At 46.6% G+C, this 25,917-nt stretch overlaps 1 protein-coding gene across 1 annotated transcript in view; it reads left to right on the forward strand.

The window, feature by feature from the left end:
• Positions 1-25,917, forward strand: part of FLI1 (Fli-1 proto-oncogene, ETS transcription factor) — a 115,697-nt gene that overhangs the window by 83,197 nt on the left and 6,583 nt on the right. Inside the window, exons 5-6 of the mRNA XM_007463631.1 lie at positions 2,539-2,604; positions 25,079-25,144. Of these exons, the coding sequence (XP_007463693.1) occupies positions 2,539-2,604; positions 25,079-25,144 (132 nt within the window). The remainder of the gene's footprint in view (positions 1-2,538; positions 2,605-25,078; positions 25,145-25,917) is intronic.

Here is a 25,917-nt window from a genome sequence, read left to right on the forward strand (position 1 = left end):
AGAGTGTGCCTGCCACTCTCTGTAGCCTGAGGAACTGGTTAAGTAAAAAATGGGAGGAGAGAAGGGAAAGTTGGTCCCTTGGGAAGGAGGTCAGACACCCCAAATCAGCCCCTGCACAGGGAAGGCAGCCTCTCCTTCTAGGAGTGAAACTTGAACCAAGAGCAGTCTTCAGGGCAAAATCCTTCTCCTAGGTTACCATGAAATATGTATTTCATGCAAGCTTTGCACAGGTCAAACGACCCTTCCTCTTGGCTTTCTGGGAGTTTCCTCTGGAATTCACGTGTGCCCAAGGAAGAACTTTCACCGAGGGGGAAATTTAATAAGTGCGGTTTATCTAAGCTTCGTGCTCTCAGCTACATCTGCACTAATGACTCAGACAGTTCGGTCCTCCGAGACCATCATTTTTCTTTATTTGCTCCAGCCGTGAGGTTTCCGCCTGAGGCCGAGAATGTCAGGGACAGAGAGGCAGACATTCTTGGTCTTACTCCAGAGACTGTTTTCTCTTCCCTTGGAACGCTTGTTTCCATTTCTTAACCTCCTTCCAGTCATGGAGGATTATTTCTTATTGCAGCAGAACCCATTCATAACTCTAATTCCAGAGAACAAGGCAAATGCCCAGAAAGCTCTTTTATAACGAGTTTATTGTGTGTCATCGTTGTGTCTGTGGGAGAAAAGATATAAAAATAGTCGTGATAATACCTAGCGTGTATTGAACATTCATTCTGAGCCAAGGTTTGTTCCGAGCAGTTGTGTGTATTATTTTATTGACTCCTCATAAGAACCTTAGCTGGTAGGTGTTATTATTAGCTTATTTTATATAGGAGGACCCTATGGCTTAGAGAGATTGGGTAAATTGATGGAGGTCACCAAGCTAGTAAGTGGTAAGAAGCAGGTCGAATTCTAAACTCTCATGTGCATAAAAATTTATATTAAATGAAGTGCAAGAAATCACTTTGTCCTTGATATTTTTGAGGACAGAAGAACCAAACGCATCTGATTCTTGGCTATTCCAAGCGCGTGACTGCCTCCTTTCTAAAGGTGTGTCCACACAGCCACACTTTGGCATAGAGTTCTCTCAGTACCATCACCACCCCTCTGCTTTTTTTGTCTGGAACTGTTGCAGAGCTGAAAGGAATAGTTGATTAAGCCCAAAGTCAGAGGTTCTAGGCAGTTGGATGACTCTTCCAAAATTCTCTCTTCGTCGTCTGGCCTGGAAGGGCGCACAGCTTCTCTGAGGCACACAACCAAACGCCCACAGCTGGGTGAGGCAGCCGCTCCACTCCCGTGTCCCTTCCGGGACTTGAGACTAAAAATAGGAGTGTCTGACAGCCCATTCCCTTTTCCAAGCCCTGGCACCCGAGTCCATCCACTCGGTCCCAGGGAGCAGGCAAAGGATGGTTTAGAAAGATTTTTTAGCTTCCAACACCCATGTCAAGCTTATAAAAGCAGATCCCAGCCCTCTTGATTGCACTTCAGAGTTTCCACGGGAGAGCCTCAAGGAGGATGACAAAAATGCCTACGTTTTCCAAAATAAAGCTCTTGGATTTGCTGGAAACAAAGGCACAAGTCTAGTTTTAGGAAAGAAGGGAGAATTTTTTTACATGCAACAACAATAAAAAAAAAGAAAAAGCCTAGAAAATGCCCAGACTAAACCTACTAGAAAATGCCCAGGCTAGAACTACTTTTAGTGCTTGCTAAAAGTAGTTCTGCATGAACATTTAATTCTAAAAGATTGTATATCAGTACCCTGTGGTGACAGAAAATACAGCGGCTTATGCCTCACGTTGAGTTGTATTCTCTTAGCTATGCATAAAGCGAGACAAAAGTTACTCCAGGGAGCACTGCCAGCCCCACCCCTTTCCCAGCTCCTAGCACCCCCTTCACCAAGCGTGATGATCCAAGCACGTTGCCCACCTGTAAACCCAAAGGACATCACAGTGGGAAGAAAGTGGCCGGGCTTCTCTTCCAGGGCGTGGCAATACAAGCTGCAGTCCAATCTGGCCAGCGCTGGCCCATGGACAAGACAAAACCAAAACAAAAAGGAATGTGCAACAGAGGCCATATTCAGCCCACAGAGACTAAAATAGTTACTATCTGGTCTGTATAAAAAGTCTGCCACCCCCTCTTGTAGTTCAAGGCAAAGAAATCAAGATCCAGACACATAAAGTCCCGCATTCACGGTCACACGGGAAGCCGGTCGAAGCACCAGGACATAGTCCCTAGCCCTGTGCTCCTGCTGTGATATAGTGTGGACCCCAAGAACTCTAGAACCTTAAACGTGGCTGCTGGGAGGGCTTGTGTGTGTCCTGCCCACGAGCATTGTCTTACCTTCCTCAGACCCTAACTCCAGGAAGCTATCCTGCATGATTGGCCCCCCAAATGGGTGACATTAACTGTTTCTCTCAAGGAGTCAGTCATCTGTCCTTCCATCCTTCCCCCTGTCTCCTGCCCTCCCCCCTCACTTCTCATCCCATCTCCTAGTCTTGATCTCGGAAGGGTGTCTTGGTTATAACCTGGTGCTTTTGCTTCGCCTTTCAGGTTCACTGTTGGCCTATAACACAACCTCCCACACGGACCCGTCCTCACGACTGAATGTCAAAGAAGGTGAGTCTGTTCTCTCACATGTAGAATTGTCCTCATTACCAGCCCAGCACAGTCCACGATGGTAAGACTGCGGTGGGGGAACCTCAGGTGTGTGCCCCAACTCTCTTGTCCACTCAGTTTTTCTAGAAGCCTAAGCTGATACCCCTTACACTGCTCATTGAAAAACATGACAAGGTTGTAAAATACCTTGTGATAATTCCATAAAGATGCGACTTGAGGTTGTTACTCCACGAACGAAAGCGTGTTGCTCTTGGAAGGAAACGGATGCTGCTCACTTTCAAAACCAAAAGGCGGGGGATTTCTTTGTTGAAGGCAATGAAATGAAGATTTCAAGGATTCTTGCAATGTCGTATTTTCAGGGGGTTGTTGGTAAGAAATTTAAGCGATACCAATTCATTTTTAAAGTGGTGATTTGGAGATTTGGTCTAGTTGCTTTGCTTTGGTTGAAAGAGAGAGAAAATGGTCTCAGCAAATGGTTTTCGCCAGTGAGGGTTTTAGCAAACATTACAATACATTTCTTAGCATCTTTATTCATGAAACAACGTTGTGGAGATTTCCTGCTCCAGACACTGTTAGATTCCAGGCATTTAAACAAGTGAATAATTCATGGTACCTGGTTTAAGGGAGAAAAAATGTGAGTGAAAAAATTCTGCCTGAGGCAGAAGAAAAATTCTACGGAGGAGGGGCATTTTGAGTGGGGCCTTGAGGGATGAGTAGGAGTATGAGGGGCACTCTCTTCCTTGGCTCTCTCTCCTTCAATACTTTTTCTTTAAGGCACACCTGCTGCATAGAATGAATGAAGGCAGAAGTTTTCAGTATTGGTTGCATGGAGTTAGCACAGCATAATATTTCAGACAAACATAAAGCTCTTCTAAGGGAAGAATCTTAGAGACATTCGGTTCAAAACTATCTTGGGTTATGGAGGAAACAGAGACCCAGTGAGCCTGGGTGTCTTGACCAAGTTCACACCTTCGATCACATTAGACTTCCTGTTTCCTGTTAACAATTTATAATCAGATGATGACCAGACAATTCTGTGGAAGAAAAATTCAACATAATGAATATGTTTGTAAACTTTCCTGGTTTTCTGTGACTTTCTTCACCTCCTACCCCACCTTGGGCCAGTCCCTGCTACTGTTTTCTTTCGAAGTCAGAGTTATTGGCTTTTGCCATAAAAAATCTGAAGTCATATTGACTCATCATACAGTCCAAGCCACATTTTATTAGGTGACCCATTTACCATCATGTTGCAAACGTCCATAAGAGACAAAATATATTACAGTGTCAAACATATTAGATTGAGGTCGGAGCACCTCTGGTTTACTTTGGGGAAATCACTTCATGCCCTGAACCTCAGTTTCCTGTCAAGTAAAAGGGTCAAACTAAGCCAGTAAGAGTCACCCCTGACTGTCGAGCTCCTGGCTGCTGCAGGTGAGGGTCTGCTTTCGTCCAGGGCCCCTCTGCTCTGATCTGGTTCACTTACTGAACTTCGTTTCGTCTGCAGATAAGGGATTCACGTCTTGGAAGGAAGGAGGGAGAGAAGGAAGAGGGAAAGGAAAGCAGGGAGGAAGGGAGGCAGGAGATCCCTGAAAGCTCCTCCCGTTCTGCAGGCTGCGACCTGCTAACACCACCAGGATTAACCAGGGAGACTCTGAGGGCAGAGCCAATGAGAGAATATCTGATACTGGACTTAAAATACAGATTTTCGTTAAGAAGCAAGTTTGTCTGGGTTGAACTGTGCTGATAAACAATTCATTACTCCTCCAGGGGTCCTAGCTTTCAGCCTCTCCTCTACCTGCGCTGCTGTTCCTTCCCTCGGTCCTTTTGTGAGTTTGTAATGCCACGCTGGGCTCTTTGGGGCTTTTGCAGGAGCTGCCTCTCTTCTGAAATGAATGAACTGCAGTATCCAGGCAAGTGCGCACTGCAAAGCCCTCAGTCAGGTGGTGCCGGGCATTTATCTCCCAGCATCGGCCCTGGCCTCCAGAAACGGTTACGTCTGCGCTTTGCAGGTGCAGCTTTTGTCCCCAGTAAAGCTTTCCACTTGAGCTGTCTTGCTGCTCTGTCGCCTTCCCCCTCCTGAGGTGGTCTGGATCTGTCTAAACGGCCCATCGTCCACAAAACAAAGTACATTAGCAAGACAAAGCTAGCCACGCTCCTCTCTCCCTGCTTTTCACCCTCCTCCCCACCTCTCTCTTCTGCTTTTCTCTAATAGCTATCTTGGGTTCTTAAAATATTAAATGGAAAAATAAAGAGAAGACGTCATGCAACCTTAGCTCCGTCTTGTTTGAATAAGGCACACACACAACCCCAAACAAACCCAGAGCCCAACAAGAGGACCAGAGCTCTGTGTGTGTGTGTGTGTGTGTGTGTGTGTGTGCGTGCGCGCGCGCGCGCGCGCGCATGAGTGTACGTGTTTATTTCACAAAGGACAGGTGCTGGCATCAAGCACAAAAGAAAGAAGTTGAAACGGTAAATGCTTCTATGAATGTTTCTTCAATGTGCTGATCAAATGAGTATGTCTTTTTACTTTAAAATGGCATAATCATCCTTCCAGCTTGCCTCTTGAAAACAATTGCAATCTCTAAGGGTTATTGGTGCCCAAGAAGTAAGGCTAGATTTTAAAAATTAATTTGTAGCAGTTTTTAAGCTTTTTCCAAAATTAAATATTCTATGGTCACAGATTGGACCGAGCTAGAACAATTATGCTCTCTCTACCGGATACCAAGGCTAATGCACTTAAGAAAATACATTAGAATGGAAGCAACTGCTACCCATTTTCAATGCAGCCGCCACTGTCATATGTATAGGATTCTGCAATGCCTCAGACACTTTCACGTGCTTTGCCTCTGCTTTTAAGCCCGGCAACATCCCCGAGAGGTAGATTGAATTAGCCCCATTTTTCAGACAGAGAAAGTGAGGTTCAGGACTATTAAATGGCTCCCTGAAGGGCACACAGCTATTCAACAGCAGAACAAGGGTTCAAACCCAGGGTGTAGGATTCAAAATCCCTTACTTCAGATAGTCTCCCTGACAAACACAGCCTTTCCCTTCTAGCTGGCTTTTCATGAAAGCAATACCTTGCCTAAATGTCGTGTGGGTGGAGATGTGAATTTTTCCCATTATTTTTCTCTGTCCCTGCAGTTTTTCTACTATCATCTCCATCCACATCCCTGCACTATCCTCTCCTCCCAAAGATGAATTCATACATAACCCCTGCTTGGCACTACCCTCTATTCCTAACTGCACAGAGAATGAGCTGGAGAGCTTTTTAAAATTACTGATGCCCTAGGAAAATATTGTATGACTCCACTCATAGGAGGGGCCGTAAATGGGCAGATTCACACAGACCAGAAAAGTAGAATGATGGTTGCCAGGGGCTGGAAGGAGGGAAGAATGGGGAGTTATTGTTTAATGGGCCCAGCGTATCAGTTTGGAAAGATGAAAGAGTACTGATGGTGATGGTTGTGCAACATGAATTACTTAATACCACTGAAATGTACACTGGAAGATGGTCAAAATGGTAAATTCTATGTGATATATGTTTTACCACAATAAAAACTGCAAAAGCACATGAAAAGATCTCAACATCACTAATCATTAGAGAAATGCAAATCGAAACTACAATGAGGTATCACCTCACAGCAGTCTGAATGGCCATCATCAAAAAGCCTACAAATCATAAATGCTGGAGAGGGTGTGGAGAAAAGGGAACCCTCCTATACGGTTGGTGGGAATACAAATTGATGCAGCCACTGTGGAAAACAGGATGAAGATTCCTTAAAAAACTAAAAATAGAGTTACCATATGATCCAGCAATCCACTCCCGGGCATATATCCAGTAAAGACAAAAACGCGAATTTGAAAAGATACATGCACCCCAATGTTCATAGCAGCACTAGCTATAGTAGCCAAGACAGGGAAGCACCCCAAGGGTCCATCAACAGATGAATGGGTAGAGAAGATGTGGTACATACATACAATGGAATATTACTCAGCCATAAAAAAGAATGAAATAGTGTCATTTGAAGCAACATAGATGGACCTAGAGATTATCAAGCTAAGTGAGGTAAATCCGTCAAAGAAAGACAAATATTATATGATACCACTTATATGTAGAATCTAAAAAATAATACAAATGAATCTATTTACAAAACAGAAACAGATTCAGACATAGAAAACAAACTTATGGTCACCGAAGGGGAAAGGGATGGGGGAAGGGATAAATTAGGAGTATGGGATTAACAGATACACACCACTATGTATAAAATAGCAACAAGGATTTACTGTATAATACAGGGAAATATATATATATATATATCTGAAAAAAATACAACAGAAGTAAGAATAAAAAATGTTTTAAAATACTGATGCCAAGGTCCCAGACACAACCAACTGATTCAGAATCTCTAGGAGTGACAGCTGGGCGTTGGGAATTTTTTCAAGCTCTCCCCGTTACTCTTAAACCTGCAGCCAAGATTGAGCAGTGCTGACCTACACGGCAGACAGGAACCAGAAAGAGGAAAGGGAGACCCATCTCAGAGCCACCCAGTTTGTCTTGGAGACACACTGGGAGGTTGATCTTTATCTTTTCTGGCCCCAAATTGACCTAGAAAAGGCAGAGCAGGACCTCATGTTATACTAACGGAAGAGTAGGTTGAACTGACCACTGGATTATTAGTTCTTTTTCATCCTTTTCGTTGATGAGGTTATAATTTTTATTGATACTGATTCCAACAGCTTTACATGAGTCCATCACTTCAGCTCTCAGAAATCCCATTCTTATATGTTCTCATCGTGTGTATCTAAATAGTAATTGGGATTGGTGTTGGTTACCTGATCTTATCCGGAGAGCACTGGGGTTCTGGAAGTTAAATGGCCGTTCCAAGTATTGGGTTGGCCAAAAATTTCGTTCTGTTAATGAATACATTGTTCAATAAAGTTCTTGGTGAAAATGAAAGACGTGTCTTATTTTTGCTTAAACCTGAACGAACTTTTTGGCCAACCCAATACGTGGGCGTCCCGGGGCCCGGACTGAGGATTCTCTAAACCTCGAGCTCCGACCTCCATGCCCAGGGACGAGTGTGTCCACCCGGGATGCAGGTCAGAGCTCCACCGTGTTTCCGGGCAGGCTTGCCCTGGGCCCTGCCAGCGCATCCCCTGGACGGGCAGCAGCGCTCTGCTTCAGAGCTGCTTTGCATCCTAAACCCTCATTTCCTTAGCTCCTTGTGCTGGATCTGTTTAAATACCTCTGAGTCTCCAAAAGTCAGAGGATACTGAGCTCCTTGTTTATTAACTCCTGGAACTCATAAACCGACCCGTGGAGGCTGAGCCTCTAGCCCCCGCCCGGGAAGCCTTTCAGGACCCGCTGTGAAATGCAAACCCACGCAGGTCGCCTGCAGCCGGGGGTACAGCCCTGGTCTGCAGTCACCTGGGCTAATGGATAAAAAGTCTGTCTTCTTGCACACTAAGTGTGGGAGAGAGAGGGGGAGAAACCACCTTTCCATGTCCTTCAGAGTGAAATGCCTAACCGGTGCTGAAGATTATGCTAATGAGAGCCCTGCTTCTCTCAAGGAGATTTCCAGATGGCAGGACCTGTGCACATAGCCGGGACCACGGTTCTGCAGCCCCTCACTGTCTGCCAAGCGTTTGCACATCTATTACGTCGTTTGCACCCCTCACCATCCCCGTGAGCTGGCAGGGCTGATATTATTATTATCCCCATTCTGTAGATAATGGAAACAAGGCACAGAGGTAACAGGGTCCATTTGAAGTCACCCAGGTCTTAGGACAGAGCAGGACTCCAACGTAGGTCTTGCTGTTCACCCCTCCCTCCAGGCTGCTTCTCACCTCATCATCTCAACATATTTCATTCAAGCATCTGACATCTTTTTTAAAAATTTATCTTATTGAAGTATAATTGATTTACAGTGTTGTGTTCATTTCTGCTGCACAGCAAAGTGACTCAGTTATACATGTATATACATTCTTTTTCATCTTCTTTTCCATTATGGTTTATCTCAGGGTATTGAATATAGTTCCCTGGGCTATACAGTAGGACCTTGTGGTTTATCCATTCTCTATATAATAGTTTGCATCAAGCACCTAACAAACATCTTAAACCTTCTTTAATTAATGCTCTCCATTTCCCCAAGGCAGGTATTTATCTCATACCTCAGCCTTAGAGCATATTGGTCCAAAACCCAGGCTCTGGACTCAAACAGGCTGTGTGACTTTGGTCAAGTCACTCTTACTTTTTTCTGCCGCAGTTTCCTCACGTATAGAATGAGGGCAATCTTAGTGCCCCTTCAAGAGTGATATTATACTTATAAATCACTTACCAGGGTATCTGATGCACCGGTAAGTACACAATATGTTTGCTCCATGGATTACAGTAGTAATTAGGATTTTATCACAAAATCATTAGAATGTTCTTGAGGGTTTACCACATGCTGACACTACGCCCAGGGTTATGAAAGACACCATATCAGATGGCGTGGTAACACCGTAGATGAGATGGCCAAGTTGTTTAAAATCTTATTTGGGAGATTCACATATGCAACGATTAAGGAATAATATGAAACTGCATATAATCAAATAGAAAAATGCATGTGACCTACAAGAAGTTCCCTAAGAGAAATGAAGAGATGAAAGATCATTAAATGTTAAAGTGGACCATCCACTCCAAACCTTTCATGGAACAGAGGCAATAGGAGGTCAGGGAAGGCGTGGATTCCCCCAAGACCACACAGGAAGGGAAGAGCTTCTCTCAGGACCTTAGTCAGGACTCGTGCCCTCCTCCACCTTGTTCACGCATCTCTTCATTTATTAAGAACCTACCATGTATGGGACGCTAGGCTGAGCCTCGGAAACATGGTACCCAGCCAGCTACCCTCAAGAGGATGTAGTCAGAGATACACATGGGCCTGTAAGTCAGTGCTGCGTATTGGCTATGGCTGCTACAGCACCACCTCTCGCCACTTTCCCCTGCATTTTCATCGCCTATGGGGTGTCCTTGATGATTTAATGATAGAGGTCATAGTGAAAGATGGGAGGCCTCTGGAAGGACCCAGCACGGTGGTGCTGGAAATGGGGATCGAATGAAGGGAAGGTGGGCATCAAAGACCCAGCATGTCTGGGTCTATCCTGTACGGGGGCTGCGTGTGCTCGGGCTGGGTTTGGGGGACGGGACCAGGTGGGCTCCCGTGGGTATACCTGAGTGTGCCCCCTGGGAACACCGGGGCCCGGGTGTGTGACGTGGGCGTGATGGGGGAGCCTTGGGTGGGACTCTTAGTTGTTTACACGAAACCGAAAGACGGGTATAGTGTCACTGTGTGACAGGAAGCTCAGCAAAGAAGCCAGGGATTTGCTTCAAAATAGTCAGGGCAGGGAGGGGGCATGGGTGGGGGGAGGACTGAAGTTAGGTTGACCATGAGTTCATGCTTGTTAACGCCGAAGGGCCCTTCGGGGTGCAGTAGACTTTTCTCTTTGCTTTCCTAGGTCGTCAAATTTTTCCATGATCTAAAAGATGCCCCGAGAAGTTTTGCTTTGATGGAGAAAATGTAGATGCGTGCAGAATATGGATTCCTGTGCCCTGTGTGTGTGGCAGTGAACAAGGGTGGCAGGTTGGGGGCCCAGCATGGGGGGTGGGCGCGAGGCAGCAGCCTGAGTCAGGGCCTCAGGGGGTCAGTGTGTGTTTGGCGGGGCCTCGGGCCGTGTGCGTATTGCCCTGTGCGGGATGGCCAGTGCGGGTTGGTCTGGAACACGTGTGCCTGAGGAAAAGGCCTGTAATGCTGTGAGGTAATCGCCTGTTATTTTTAGGGAGTAAATAACATCTCTCATGGAGCAGGTTATGTGGCTCCACGGGCTCTGTCTGTGTCCGCTAATGTGCACTTAAAATTTGAGGGTATTCAGGCCTCCCAGGAGGGCCTGTTAAGAACTTTGTCATTATATGTTTTTCCTTTATGATGAACTACCCCTAATCCATTTTTAGCAAAAGCAGGGATGATTGCTGAGTGTGTGTGTGTGTGTGTGTGTGTGTGTGTGTGTGTGTGAGTGTGTGCTGTTTCTGTGTCCAAAGGCAAGATTTATGATTATAGAACAGACAGTAGCTTGCTCTCTCCGTTTAATTTTTTTTTAATTGTTTTCCTTTGAAATTCCAGACTTAATGTTTTGTCTGCTTTCAATCTGACCCTCTTTGGAGAGCTACATGTTGTGTGTGTGTGTGTGTGTGTGTGTGTGTGTGTGTGTGTGTGTGTTTTCACCAGAGAGAGATTGAGAGAGCGAGAAAGAGAGAGAGAAAGAGAGAGAGAGTGTTGGAAACAAAGAATCTTTGTCTGTAAGCTGCAGCAGGCAGGAAACCCCAATCCCGAGGGAGCTGAGCCAGCCAGCCCTGTCCTGGAGTCAGACTCCAGCTCTCTGAATTCAATTTGACAGCTTGTCTGGGACACTTTCTAAGTAACCATTATCCTTCCTTTCTCTGAGTAAAAGAACTGTTATTTTGTTCCGTGGGTGTGCTGTGTGCGCTGTTACCGCATGTGTGGGTTCCACAACGACTAGAACACACTCTCTCTAAATTATTGGAAACACTTAGCCTGTTTCCTAAGACAAGTGTAAATTTGTTCCAGGATAACGATGCAAACAGCTTTCCGTGTTGCACGTTAGAGGCAGGTAGAGGGATTTCACTGGGGCATTTTGTTTAGTCCTAGTTACGGCACGAATCCCCTTATTTGAAGGAGCTCTTCCATCTCAGGAATAATTCAAATTGTGTACGTTTTATTCCTTCGAAGATTTTTTTTTTGAAATATGTATAAAGATATCTTCCGATGATCGTTCCCCTCAGTTTCTGTGTTTGATCGATTAATTGATAATTTTTAAACAAATCTACCACCATGGGTCTCTCTCATCTCGAGGAGGGAATTCCAAGGTAGGTGGGTGTCAGCCGTGAGCCCCCAGGGTTTGAGACAGGCAGGCACAACTGGGTGACCCCCAGGAGTAAAGCAGGCACTGCTCTCCTGTCTCCAGCCACTCACATCAGTTGACTGCCGCAGCCTCATGAGGGATTGTGAGGCAAAATCCGCCCTTTCCGGAGTGTGCAAGTTTGCAGGCAGTCCAGGTCCCGCCAAGCAGGATGGACAGAGGTACCATCCAGCGCGGCCTGGGTCACTTCGGGGTCTGGGCGGGGTGACAGCTTGGCTAGCAGCACAGTTTTTACCCATTTAGGTTCCGACCAAAAAAATGTGTCCTTCAAATGTGACTGGATTCCTGTCTAGACCATTTCAAACAGAACTTTGAATGTTTCCCATTCTCCCATTGCCTGACATACCTTCCTCGGCTGTCTCGCTCCCACCCCAATCCACACCCTATGAGCCACACTCGCTCTTGGTGGCCCAGGTCAGACGATGTCTCCTCAACCACCCCTGCCCCACGGCGCTTTGCTTGTACCCACTGTCTTCCCAGTGAAGCATCCGACAGAGTATATCCAACAGCCTTTGGTCTTGCAAGACTTGATGCATCTTGGAGGCAGGGACAGTGCCTTAGAAAAGGCCATGTATGGATGGATGGATGGATGGTTGGATGGATGGTCGGATGGATGATGGATGGATGGATGGATGATGGATATGGATGGATGGATGGTTGGATGGATGGATGGATGGATGGATGGATGGATAGATGGATGGATGGATAGATGGATGGATGGATGATGGATGGATGGTTGGATGGATGGATGGATGGATGGATGGATGGATGGATGGATGGAAATTATAGACAAATTGCCTTAAACTACTCCCCAAGGACTTACAGTAAAACTCACCCTTCATGATGTTTCTAAATCCAAGAGTGATGTTTTGGCCTCGTCCACTGCAAAGATGGGCTCAGGACTTGCCTTTCCCTTTCTGCCACAATTTCCCCTTCATTTGACCCCAACGTGATTCCTCCCAGGCTGTGATTGGTCCCACCCAGAAGTAGAGGGAAGAGCTTGCCGAGAGCAGATTTCAGTAACAAGGTGATGGTTCCACATCACCCCCTTTTGCCCCATTTTTTATCAGCTTACACTCCCCTTGGAGGCCCTTCAGATTTGGGTCCTCTTGCTACGGGTGCCACTGAGAAAGAGGCCAAGGACAGGACCAGGACAAGGGAAAGTCATATTGCAGGAAAGGTTAACTCCTGCTCATTCAACCCTCCTTTCCTTACCTTTCCTATCAACCCCCCCGCCGCCCCCGCCCCATAACGATAACAACTGCCGTTGATTGAGGGCTTATTCTGTGCCAAAAACTTTTCTATTCACTTCCTTTTTACACTTCCTAACCACCTTATGTAGTTGGTATGATTATTATTCCCATCTTGCATATAAGAAAACTGGGGCACAGATACGTTAAGCTCAAATGGCAAAGCTAGTAGGAATCAGAAAGCAGCACAGAGCCTGTTACTTCAGCCCATTCCCCACCCAGGCAGTGCCAGGCCCACAACTGCATCTCCCTCTTCCATCCAGCACAACATGGAACGGCCCATTTCTTCCAGGAAGCTGATGTCATCTAGTTGTTAAGATGATATTGTGAGATTCACTGATTTCTGCTATGGTCCTCAAATCAGGACCCTCACTCAGGGTACTCAGTTCTTGCATTTCAAGAAGCATATTAGGTGGCTTCACAGATGTCCTTTTCTTTATTGTGCTTTATAATTTACACATTATACATTTTGTGTGTTTAATATTACATTTTTAAAAATCAAAGAAAAAAGAAGAGATTTAGAAAAGGAAATGCTATCCTGAGTAACACTCTGTTGATCAATAAGGATTGCAGTAAACTTAACTTAAAAAAACAAGGGCGGTGGATATTAGCTCGATAAATCTAGTTGTGAAATTTCCTCACATTACAAGAGGTAGGCAAGGCCTTGCCTCAATAAGCTTCATTGACCCATGGCTCTCCAGGAAAAGGAAGGATATCAACATCATCTGGACCATTTTAAAGACACAAGCCAGGCTGCTCCAGCATCCCAGCCTACACCCCCTTCTCCATCCATAGGTGTCCTTGGTTGGTGAAGTTGGAGCTGAGTGTTCTGAGAGTAGGCATCTCCCACTGCTTATGAAATTCTCGCCCCACACATCACCCCACCACAAAGAGCCAAGTTTTACTTGAATACTTAACAGAGACAAAATGTGCCTTCGTTGCTCTGTATCGGCATCCTTTCTGCCACTGCAACATTGGTCTCTCCTCTTCCCTGTGCCAGCAGGCACCCTGGCCCCTGGTATTTTTCCTGGCTGCTTAGAAGTGCCCACTTTGGCCTTCCTGCCCCCTTGGGCATCTTTCGTCATGTTTATCAAAACCATGCTCCCTTGGAGAATCTGATAGGTGCCACCGTGCTCTGCAGCATCAGTGGAGGTGACAGTGAAAACATGAACCCTGCTGCACCTTAATAAAGAAAAATGCTTTACGTAAACCTCAGAGCAGGAGGGGAAGAGGTGCAAGGCTGTGGGAAAGGTATTTGGGGCCAACTTGACCTCCAGAGCACCCCTGCAACTGGACTCGGCCAGACAGCTGCTCCACCCACCAATGCCAGGGAGGGGTGTCCCGACGGTGGACACTCGGTGGGTGGGGTGGAGTGCCACCACAGCTCCACTAACTTGTCAGTGGCGTTTCACACTTACTGAGTGGGCCGTTTGGGTTTTGCATTTCCAATTCATCTCCAGACTCTTGACTATTATTATTTTAGCCCTCCCGTCCCTACCAGGTTTCACTTTGACTCAGACATTTCATCCCATTCCAGATTACAGAGCTCCGACTCAAAATGAAATTGGCCTTGGTTGATGTAACTCCATTTCCATGACCGCAGGGTCTTGGTTTGTAATAGAAGCTGCAAGTGATCGCTGTTAGCTGTGCTGAGGAGTGGGGTCCCAGAGTACTTTGCGAAGAAAAGGCGAGGTCCACAAGTGCTCTAGGTAATCCACTGGTGGCCACCTCCACACAGAATCTTCCAACTGCATTTGTTCTGCAAAATACACTGATTTTTAGAAATTCTACAGAGAGAGGGGTTGTTTGAGGGCCAGTAGTTGCTGAAAGTATTTAAAAGAAGTTTGTTTATTCCCATGCTCATAAACCAAATTTTTCTCCATCTCTCTTCCCCTCTCTCTCCCTCCTCTCTCCCTCCCCCGCTTCCCCACCCCAGAGAAAGAGAGAAGCTTTTCTCCTGCCAGACAGAGGTATAGGGACTTGGGGAATCTTCTAGTGAAAAGCCAAGGCATAGATAGCATCATTTGTTATCTTAAGATAAAAACCTTTCCCAAGTTCTTTTTATAGATGTAACATCATGCTCTCTTCAGAGAAGCCCATATCTAAGATAATAAATAATTATTTCTCATGAAATATCCTTTTGAGAGAAGATAAAGTCTCTTAGAAACACCAACCCACGTGGGCTTCTCCCCTCCAGCCTCAGAGATCTGTAAGCAATCACATGTGAGGATCAATAAAAAGTTTAACACACCTCTGATGAAGTTCAAGTTCACATTCTAAAGAGAAAGTGGTAAATTACGCGAGATTATTACTTTATCAAAATCCAGGACATCCTTCAAAGCCCAATTCAAGTCCCACCCTCGTCAGGATACTTTTTCCTTACCCCACAAAGACTACAATCTCTTCTCGGGACCCTATCTCAGTCACTAGCCATCAATGGACCTAATTACAGATTATCTTATCGTCTTTAATGGTGAGTTTTGTCCTGTATCCCTTTTCTCCAGCCCTGTAGATATTGAGTAAATAACATTGACAGCTGATGGATTCACTGGGGAAGGAAAATCTAGTTTGTCAATTTAATTAAATATTTACTCAATCCTTCTGCTTCCCTAAACAAAGAACCAGAAGAAATTAGCCTCGGTTGACACAAGAAAGATTAACTTCTTTCCAAGGAATAAAACTCTGGAAAAGAATAGCAGCTATAATCTTAGAAGACATTTGGAGTGTGTAAAGCATTTTCACATGCATGATCTCATTTATTCTCAAAAGAACCCTGTGAGGATTAAACAGGCTATTTGCTTTTCCAAATTCTTAAATTTTAGGAGAATCGTTTTTTCCCCTGTTACGGATAGGTTGACAGATTCAGAGAGATTGTCACTTGCCTAAGTTCACACAGCTCATAATTGGCAGAGATGGGTGGGGAACCAAGGAGTTCTGAACCTCAGTCTAGAGTTTTTTTTCCACGGCAGTGAACTGTTTCCCTGTTTGGAATGGATTAAAGAGAAATCATGGAATTCCTTCCCATGAAAATCTTTAAGAGCCCTTAATAACACCACAAATGACCTTAGACTTGATAAGATTTAGGTACCCCTCTTCCAAAGAAATGAAAACCGTTCTTGGTATAACTATGAAAACTCTTCGAGCTTCAAAAGTCTTTGGCCTGCCCAATATCCTAGAGGAGTTGAGAGAAAGGCAGTTTTTCTGCTATGAGTCATACTTTCAATTTCTATTAAAATTCTTATATGGCCACATATGCTTTCTCTCAGGCTTTGGGCCTCCAGGCCTGTGCTAATTTGCATGTCTGGTTTAGATAATGTCTGAAGTCCCCTCCAGCCTGAAAAGAAACCTCGGATTCTATTATATAAGTGAGACCACATTCCACCTGCCCAGAGTTGATGGTTGTCTTTAACTCCTGTGCTTTTTGATGTGTGGGCGCAGGACACAGAGGTGGGAGTGTTCCAGGGCTCACCTGCCAGGCCACAAAGATGGAGTGTTCCTTCAGGGAGAACTCACCTGTCCTCTTCTCAACCACACTGACCCCTCAGAAACGCCCTTTCCTGCAAAACACTTCAGAGGCAGGTCAAAAACAAATCATAGGAAGCGCTGGGATTTTAAGTTTCTTCATTTGAATGGCCTTCCTAAGTCAGTGTGATTCTAAGACAACAGATTTGGCAATTACCCTGATTCTAAATATGCAAAAACTGGTGAACTCTTTAATAGACTAAGCCTTTTACTATCTCTCGCCCACACATCAAAACGATACTGTCAAGTTTTTTAGCTTATTTTTTCGTCTTCCAACATAAAGTAATTCTCACAAGGTAAAGAACTGCTAACAAGGGATTGCCTTTCCAGAAGGGCTTTGAAATCAGTGTTGGGCGACCCAGTCACTTTTCGTAAGAAAATTATGGCACTATGGAGAGCTTTATTTTCATAACATTAGATAGGTCAAGTCTTTGTTCAAATTGTGTTGTCAGCGAGGCCCTCCCTGTCCCAGCACTCCCTGCTGCCCTTCACCTGTTTTCTTTTTCTCCATACCACTCACCACCTTCTTATATATGATGTTGTTTACTATTTGTTTTGACTGTCAGCTCCCAGAGCAAGGATGTATGTCTGGCCACCATTGTATTCTCAGCACATAGAACAGGGTCTAGCACAATTGTAGACATTCAATAAAATGTTGTTGAATGAATGAATGTGAGTGGGATAGCTGGTGCTGGGAAGAGGAAGAACCTGGGGGCAAGAGAAGGAAGCAAGGTGATAAGATACAGTCTGTCTCTTGCCAGAGATGCTCACCAAGCAAGGGGCATAAGTGCACGAAGAATCACACCAGGAGGCTGAACAAGGTGAGGGCAATAAACACGAGACCTTCACCGGTGAGCCTTTGCAGAACTCTGGAAGAAAGAGATGGAAAAGCTGAATCATGCAACAGATACGAGACTATCCCGTATGGCCAGAGAGTGAGGGCAAGACCCAGCTGAGGAACGCGGACGGGAGAGGGTCAGATCCGGGCTCTCAGCAGAGCCCAGGAGGCTGAACACAGACCGCTTCTCATTCATCTTCAAGCCCTCTTACCTAAGTCAGCTGTTAGGTTTTCTTTTTCTGACCCAGAATCCTCTTAAACCTGAGGCAGATTTGACCCAGGAAGGCTGCAATTTAGTTGCGTCTGCATGGCCCAACGTGGAGGGGAGTTTGGGCAAACACCCAATTAACTGAGTCAGTATAAATTGCTTTTCCATGCAAGGCTGGCCCCCAAATCCCACTCTGAGGCCTCATCGAAATAAAGAGGTCGTTTAGACTCGTGTGTCATTTAGACACAGAGCCCACGGGAGGGACGAACTCAAGGGAGGGTCCCGGCTTGGTGGGAAGCCTCGTGAGACCGTGGCGAGGCTGTGCCCACAAGGGTGCCACTGGCCTCTCCAAATTCTCATCTTTGAAAGCCGCCCATTCTTCAAGCATTTCTCTCACGTGTCCCTTCTTCCCTTTGCACGTGGAAACCTTAAACAGTAGTTGTATTCTCCCCCACGCAGCGGGGCCGGCTCTGAGGCTGAGGGGCTGTTTGGATTCCAGGACAAGATCCTTGAGCAAAGGAAATCTGATCCAGGATGTTTTTTTTCTGTGCGTTCCAAGTTTAAGGAAAGCCTTCCCTAGATATCGCCCTCCTCCTGAGATCTCCGTGGCAGCCGAGATCGTCTGCCGCTCTTTAGAACATAAGATGCCCCTGAGGTAAAGGCCGAGCTACCCTTATAGACGGGGTTGAAAGGAGGTGAGGACCCAGCTTGGAGCTCCAGGGCTGGCTGGGCAGGGAGCTGGGGGAGCTGACCGTCAAGGGAGCAGGAAGGATGCCGGGTAAACCCTCAGCCTGGTAATATATCAGCAGGCAGCCAGAGCCACCAGCCAGAGCCAGCTTCCCGGCCGGCGATTCTAAACTGGGATACAGGATAATCCATTTCTTCTTCTAAAAGAGAGCCAGAGTTTATTCTGATTTGGGAATCACTGATCTCGGGGCACAGGAATTATTCTGCCTCTTTTACGCTTCTCTTCATTTTCAGGGCCTCCTCTAATGACTTTTTAACCTCAGTTCACCAAGGTCAGCATCTTAGAGGTGCAAGCAAGATGGTATAGACCACGTGTATACTGTGTATATTTTTAAGTTGCCATTTATTGAATGCTTATTTAATCCCCTTAACAATCCTATAAAGCATTTGTTATTAATCCTTTTTTTTATTGTGGTAAAAGTCACATAATATAAAACATATTATTTTAACCATATTTAACTGTACAGTTCAGTGGCACTAAATACATTCACATGGCTGTGCTACTCTCACCATCATCCATCTCCCAAATTCTTCACCTTCCTAAACTGAAACCCTGTCCCTAGCAAACACTGCCTCCCCATTCCCGCTCCCACCGGGGCGCTGGCATCCACCAGTGTGCTTTCTGACTCTATGAATTTGACTATCCCAGGTACCTCGTATAAGTGGAATCAAACAGTATTTGTCTGCACCTAATGTATATTGGAATGCGTTTTTAAGGCTAACTTAGAGAAGCAGAACCTGGGGTTCAAAGAGAGGAAACTTTAGACAGAGATTGTTTGGCAGAGTAAATGGCCGAGCTGGGGTCTCAACCCAGGGTGGACTGATTCTAAACGCCACAGCGTAACCACCGACCTGCCAGAGAGAAAGGATGTCTGCACTAGGGCGTCCTCGCCCTCCACGACCTTCCACAGCCCGGGCACCAGTCGCCTTTGCACAGCTTTGGAGGTGGGAGGCCAGGCCAGCCGGTCAGACATCTGGTAGTGGTCGCCGGCAGGGGTCGTAGGGAGACAGTGGCAGACGAGGGGCTGGTCCTGAGTTGAGAAGGTTCGGGAAGCAGGGCAGGCTGTCCCGGGTGGGCACCGCAGGAGGGAGAGCCCAGAGGGAAGCAGAATGGGGTTGGTGGCCAGTTGGGCCCTGCTTCTCCTCAAAGGCTGGGCCTCTTCTAACCCAGGGCCTCAGAGGGAGGAGGGGTTTGGAGGAACATCTCGTCCTCTGCCAGCAGCTAGGATGTTGCCCCCATGTACAGTCTTCCCTGTATGGGGGAAAGTCTGGGCGATGCGTCTTCCTCCTGGTGGACTTGGCTCTTTTGGGGGAAGTTTGGGGCTTTGGCTTCGGGGTCCCCTTTATTAGAGCTTTTCTCCTTTGGCATCCTCAGTCTTCCAAGAAAAGAGGTCTGGATCGGACTGAGAGAAGCTTCTGCCCTGAGCAGGGGCGGCCTTGCCCGTTCTGCTGAAAGGTCTGCATTCAGAAGCCGGGCTTTCCAAGGGTAAACAGGACTATAGGTACTGCCAACCAGAAATTCGAAGAGAAGTCTCCGAGAAAATTCACCTTTTCCTATCCAGTAATCGGGAGCACGGTCTCATGTCATACGGGATGAAGAGAGAGGCTTTTGTGCTGGTGTCTCTGCATCTTTGGCCTCCAGGTGAGGGCATGACAAAGTGTGGAGCTGCGCGTTGCCTGGGACATTGGGCTTTCAGACAGTGAACCGTCGGCATCAGAGCAGAAAGAGATGTCTTTCCGGAGATGTTTGGCCAGGTTTCTAGGACCCGTTTAACAGCTTCACACAGAAGCTGAGTTAACACTGGGATGTCTGCGAGAAAGTCACGTCCAGAGAAAGTTTTCCCCTTCCAACGAGGACTTTTCAGAAAAAAATCTCCATGTTCCATGTTCATATTTCTCCACCCCGGGAGGCTCTCCTGGAATCTAAGAGGCCATTTAGGGTCAAAGTCAGCCACACCGGGCATCCCATGATGGAGATACTGTTCAGACTATTATATACTTGAAGATGAATTATCCACAATGCCTGGCAGTGCCCAGATTCCCCAGAATAAGGCTCTGGTCTCTCTTTGCTTTGCCAAAAATTGATCTCAGGACCGCCTGAAACCATAAGCTCCAGGCAAAGCCCTTCTGGGAGGACTCCTCTGAAAAAGCATCACAATAAGATTCGTCATCAAGCCAGGGGTACCAGCCTTCACTGACGTAAAAAGTGAGGGTCAGAATAGGGGTAATTTTCTGCTGCTCAAGCGTCTGCCACCACCCAGAAGTTCTGAGACCAGCTGCTCTCTGGGTCTCTAACGGTCACATTTTTGCCCTCTGTGCCCTTGGCCACTCCCTTAAGTGTGTGTTTTGAGAAGTCAGTTCTCAGAAAGCAGACAGTATGCACCGTTTTCAGGGTGGGGGGCCCAGGGCATGCTCAGGCTGCCTTGTGGGCCAGGCACACCCCACTGGAGAGCAACCCATGTGCTGACCGGCAGCCGAGGGTCAGGGAGCTCTGGCACAGCCAGGCGTCAGGCCCGGGGAGGAAGAGTGTTTGTGCAGGAATATGAGTCGTTGGGTAGCTCCGGGTCCAGGATTTTCCATGTTGGTTGTAGACATATTTCTGTCTGTGTGTCTGGGACTAGAGCTGACCACACTGCTGAGTTCTCAGTTGTATGACTTTTAGGAGGAAAACAAGCCCTGATTTCAACAGTGACGTTGTTAAAACATATATGAAACAAAAAGCAGGCCACCTGAATGAATGGCATGTAGTCCTGGGCTTCCTGTGCGGACAGGTCTCAGCCTACGCCCTGTCATACATGGACTGTTGTCCATTCTGCTCAGAGGGCAGCCAGGGTTAACAGTCTATACTCATCCATCACCCATCACCCAGACTGGAATCCCCTGAAGACTTCATTTAGTGGGGAGCAGCTGGGGTGGAGGCTTTGAATTCTCTCCAGCTAGGAAAATAGTGAACAACAAGAGGAAGAGTGTATATTTAGCAGGAAGGAGAAAATATCGGCCCAGTTATTCATTCATTCAACAAATATTTATGGGGTGCTTCTTCTGGGCTGGGTACTGTTCTAGGTGCTTGGTTCTATCAGAGAACAAAAGAGGGGTCCCTACCCTTATGGACCTGACATTCAGCTGGGAGATGTGGACAATAAACATCATGGATTAATTCTTGATTAAATTAGGTGATAAGTGGAAAAGTAAGACGTAGAGCAGGGTAAGGGGGATGGAAGCAGGAGAGGGGGGTTAATGTGTATTCGGTAGGGCTGGCAAACGTGTTTCTGCGTCTGAACGTTTTAAGGTATTTAATGACGCGAACACAGTAATAACGTTACTTGCTACTATTGACCGAGTTTGACGCTGTGCTGGGCGCTGGGCCAGCTGTTTGCTTGGAGAGCTCATTTAATCTGCAAGGCTGCCTCAGTACTTCCAATCTCTGAGGCAGAATGCCAGACCCCAGCTCTTGATCCTGGTCTTCTCCATCTTCAGCTTTGTCTCTGCAGTAGGACTTACTCCAAAAACACTGGCTTTCATGTCAATCTTCCACTTAGGAGATGACCCCGCAAACCCCAGGGCCCACAGAGAGCGTTTGTTAAACTCCCCAGTAAATGGACCCAGGTGTCCTTTGTAGACTCAGGTGCCAGTGGCAGGATTTTCCATGCAAGTGGGTAGGAATGAAAGAGCACATGGGAGGGAGCCCTGTGGTCTTTGCTGCTGTGATTCTACACTCTGCTCCGGGACCCTTGGCTAAAGACGCCCGCTCACGGCACGGCCCGCTGCTGTTTATTGCTCTGTTAACTCCACAGGAGGACACAGTTCAGGCTGATTGCTGGTGGCCTCTCTGTTTCTGTCCCTTGCTTTTATCACCTACTAGGGGACTTTAAGGTTGGTTGGGACCTCGAAAGTCCTCCCGGTCAGGCTTCCCCCGCCAACCCCCAAGGCATCACGGGAAAGATGGGGCTGCCAGACACTTCTCTGATAAAGTATCAACTTCCAACATGATTGGGCACTCAGAGAAACATCCAGCCACCACCCGCCCTCTGTTAGTTAGAGGGAATTCTCCCAAGCATTCTCTAGCTTTTGCCTGTCTGCAGTGCCCCCAGAGCTAGAATAAAAGAATAGGAGGAAAAGTTGGCAAGAAGTCAAGGATAACTACAGCCAGAGCCATAATTTGGACTAAGAAAAAAGGTTCTTCTGAACGAATATAACATAGCTTTAGAGAAGATGGAAGAGAGGATGCAAGCCTCTGGTAAACTAAGGATTGAGAAGAAAAGCTGATTAGAAAACTCTGAGTCAGAGATATTATCAGTGCCGTAAGTCAGAAGTCAAGTCACACCAATTCCCGGAACTTAGCGATTCGCTTTTTCTCTTTCATGAATTTGTCACGTTCTGTTCCGTTCCTGCTAGATTCACCTCCTCCCCCCGGCACCCAGCCCATCCATCCATCCTACACATCACCACGAGCTGCACTCTCTACCACACCCTGGGTTCATGGTATTGCCACCTGCCCCAAGCCTCTCCTGGTTTCCATGGCCTGGAACCCAGAGCCATTAAGCTGGCTGAGCGGCCGTGGACCTGGCCATGAACCTGGCCTCGGCCCTCTCTTCCGTGTCCCCCCACTGCAGTCCCACAGCCCCACGCGTGGTTCCCCGCAACTCACCGCTCACTTCCGCCGTATGCCCGCCGGGTATGAGCACTCTCTCCTCCCCAAAGAGGCCTCACTCACTGGGCCACCCCAGACCCAGTCACACTAGCCTCTCCCTCCTTCACCCCCAGTATCTCCAGCACTCCTCTGGTACACGACCCGTATTTCTTCACAATCTGTTATCGTCTCCTATTTAAAGGCAAGCACTGGGGACTTGTGTCATATTCGTTCACATCCACTGTATAGCCAAACACACAATACATGGCAGAAATCAGTCCCAGATAAATTGCTGGAGGCCTAACCAGCATCCCCGTCCACCAAAGAGAAATCTTGGAAGAACCCGGCCTTTCCTCGAGGATACCCCAGCCTCGCACACACTCTGCAGACCCCTGCAAGACAGCCCAGAAGATACCCATGAGAACCTACAACCGCATCCCCAGCTTGAAAACAACTTAGGTTCTTTGTTTGTTTTTGTTTTATTTTGTTTTTAAGCAAGCACAAGAATCTATTTGCAGGAGGAATTGTGAAAAAAAAAAAAGTCAAAGAAAAATAAAAACAGACAACTCAAACGAGCCGAGCTTTGTCTCTCTTTTGCCCCCTTCCCTCCCCTTCCTGCCATCTGCATCCCCCTCACTTTCTGTTTTGCTTTTCATGCCAATTGCTAAAGACTGTAATTTTAAAACTGCACTGGCTTTTCCAGAGCCAGGAGGAATGTGCATCCGCACGTGGATTTTTCCACAAGGAAATCATTCCTGTCTTTTGGTTCTTCTTAGCCAGAAACAACAAGAACAAGCCATGGGACCAGCCGGTCCGTCTTTGCAGTTCTTATTCTAATTCGTTTGAGAGGCTCAGAAGGGGTGGAGGGGGATGGTTTGCGTTTCACCCCGCCTGACCGTTGTTTGATGAGGTTTGTGCTCCATTTGTTCAGATGTTTTTTATGGTTTCTTTGTTGTCCATGGAAAGACTTTGAAAGTCATCATTCTGTATCCTTAAGCTCTTCTGCTATTCCTGCTCTGTGTCTCAATGGGACTCACACCATGAGAAAGGAAAGGAGGATGTTTCCAGCCAGTCGGTTAAGCAATTTCTGAACGGGGTTAGGGAGGCATGTGTATTCTTTCAAGAAAGGGGTTGGGATCACGCATGTTCCATGTCAATGGAGTGTCCGCCAAGGCGATCTGGAAACCTCTCTGCACTTCCAGGCAGGAAGCACCTCTCCAGCCCCTCGTTCCTGGTTCCAGCCACACCTCTGGCCTTTTTCCTTTCTCTGTGGTCATTACCCAGCCCTCTTCACTATCAACAAAAAAGCATGAGAGGCCGAGGAGAGCCCAGACGTGCCCACAGCATCAGTGTGCTGGAGGGAGGGGTTGGAGCCGCCACCAGGGTCCTCACGGCTGGGGCTGTGAGACCGTCTGCCCGTGAGCCTTTAATCTGGACGTGACCCATCTCTCCAGAGCTGCTTAAAAGGCTTTGCTATACAGCTTCGGACATTTTTTTCTGGCTAAACTTAGATGATAATTGTAGAATGCCTTATAAGATGCTTCACATATGCTATCTCATTTGATCATTACCTATCTTCATCCGTTCTGGCTGCTGTAACAAAGTACCATAGGCTGGGTGGTTTACAAACAAAAGAAACAAACTTCTCACACTGCTGGAGGTTGGAAGTCTGAGGTCAGGGTGCCAGCATGGTCAGGTTCTGGTGAGATCTCCCTTTTGGATTGCAGACACCTGACTTCTTTTTGTGCCCTCATATGGCAGGAAGCAGGCAGACATGCTAACTCTGTGACCTCTTCTTATAAGGGCACTAATCCCATTCATGGAGGCTCCACCCTCATGACTTAAGTACCTCCCAAGACCCCCGCCTCCCAATACCATTCCACTGGGGGATTAGACATCAGTGTATGAATTTGCGCAGGGGGCACAAATATTCCGTTGATAACATCAGCACAACCCTGTAAGGTAGGTAAATCATGTAAATTTTTATTTCCATATTTAAAAAACTTGAGGCCCAAGGATGTCTGGAATCATCCAAGGTCTCACAACAAATGGTGGACGGACAGAATTTGAACCAGCCCTATGACTTCAAATTCAGGGTTCTTTCCATTACTCGGGCTCCCAATCAGTGTGTCAATGTTCCTTCCATTCATTCCCCTTTGCCCCAGGGGAAGAGTACACTTCTGGAATTTAGTGATGCTTGAAAAGTTATTGCAGAATTCTCCAGGTCACTAAACGACAATCTTCATGCACCCTTTCTAAAGAGCAGGAGATGCTGATGTACCTCTATTTGTTTTTTCCATTAGACCCTTCCTATGACTCAGTCAGGAGAGGAGGATGGGGCAATAACATGAATTCTGGTCTCAACAAAAGTAAGTAAACGTCACTTTATTCTTTGGGAAGAAAACCTTTTTCTGAGGACGGGGTGGAGAACAGGGTCATAAGATAAAGCAGGAGGGGAGTGAGCATTTTGTTTTCCTGCTTTTTGAATGGCCATCAAAGTTAATTGCCAATGTAGGACCTGTCAGTGATGCCTAGTCCTGGAAAGATATGGGACTTTCACTCAGACCTGTGAGTTTTGTTTCATTGCATTTGGCTTTAGAATTTTTGAAGTTGGAAGGTTTCTGTCATGACAAGGTCTGTATGAATGAAAAATCACCAGATTCGGACTCTGTCATTTAAGTTATGATAATGACCCTCTATGGCTTTGCTTTTCTAATTGTCAAGATGTAGTTATACCAACATCTCTACCCCAATTTCATGAAAGGCTGAGAGGGAGGATAACCTGATGAGGGGATGGTAGGGGTCTGACATATCAATTTGTGTTGAAAGCTGACCCAAAATCTCCCATTAAGGGAGTAGCAGGAAAGACTGACTCATATGGTCCTGACCCAGAATGTGTCAATCTTGCTATCTCTAGGAAGTAAAATATCAAGCACAGAAATGGATGGTGAAGGGAATTCTTTCAAGAAAGAGGTTGGGACTCAAAACTAATGCCAGCAATAACCACCATCCCTTTTAATAGTATGCATTATTTGTTTACTCTGCCCCCAGCCCTTGGCCCTATGGGGTACACAGTGTTGAATCAGACATGGACCAATCTCTCAAGCAGGGGAGAGGAGTCATGCACACATATAACTCTTTC

This window comes from Lipotes vexillifer, unplaced genomic scaffold, assembly GCF_000442215.2.
Source record: "Lipotes vexillifer unplaced genomic scaffold, Lipotes_vexillifer_v1.1 scaffold442, whole genome shotgun sequence".
Lineage (NCBI taxonomy): Eukaryota > Metazoa > Chordata > Mammalia > Artiodactyla > Lipotidae > Lipotes > Lipotes vexillifer.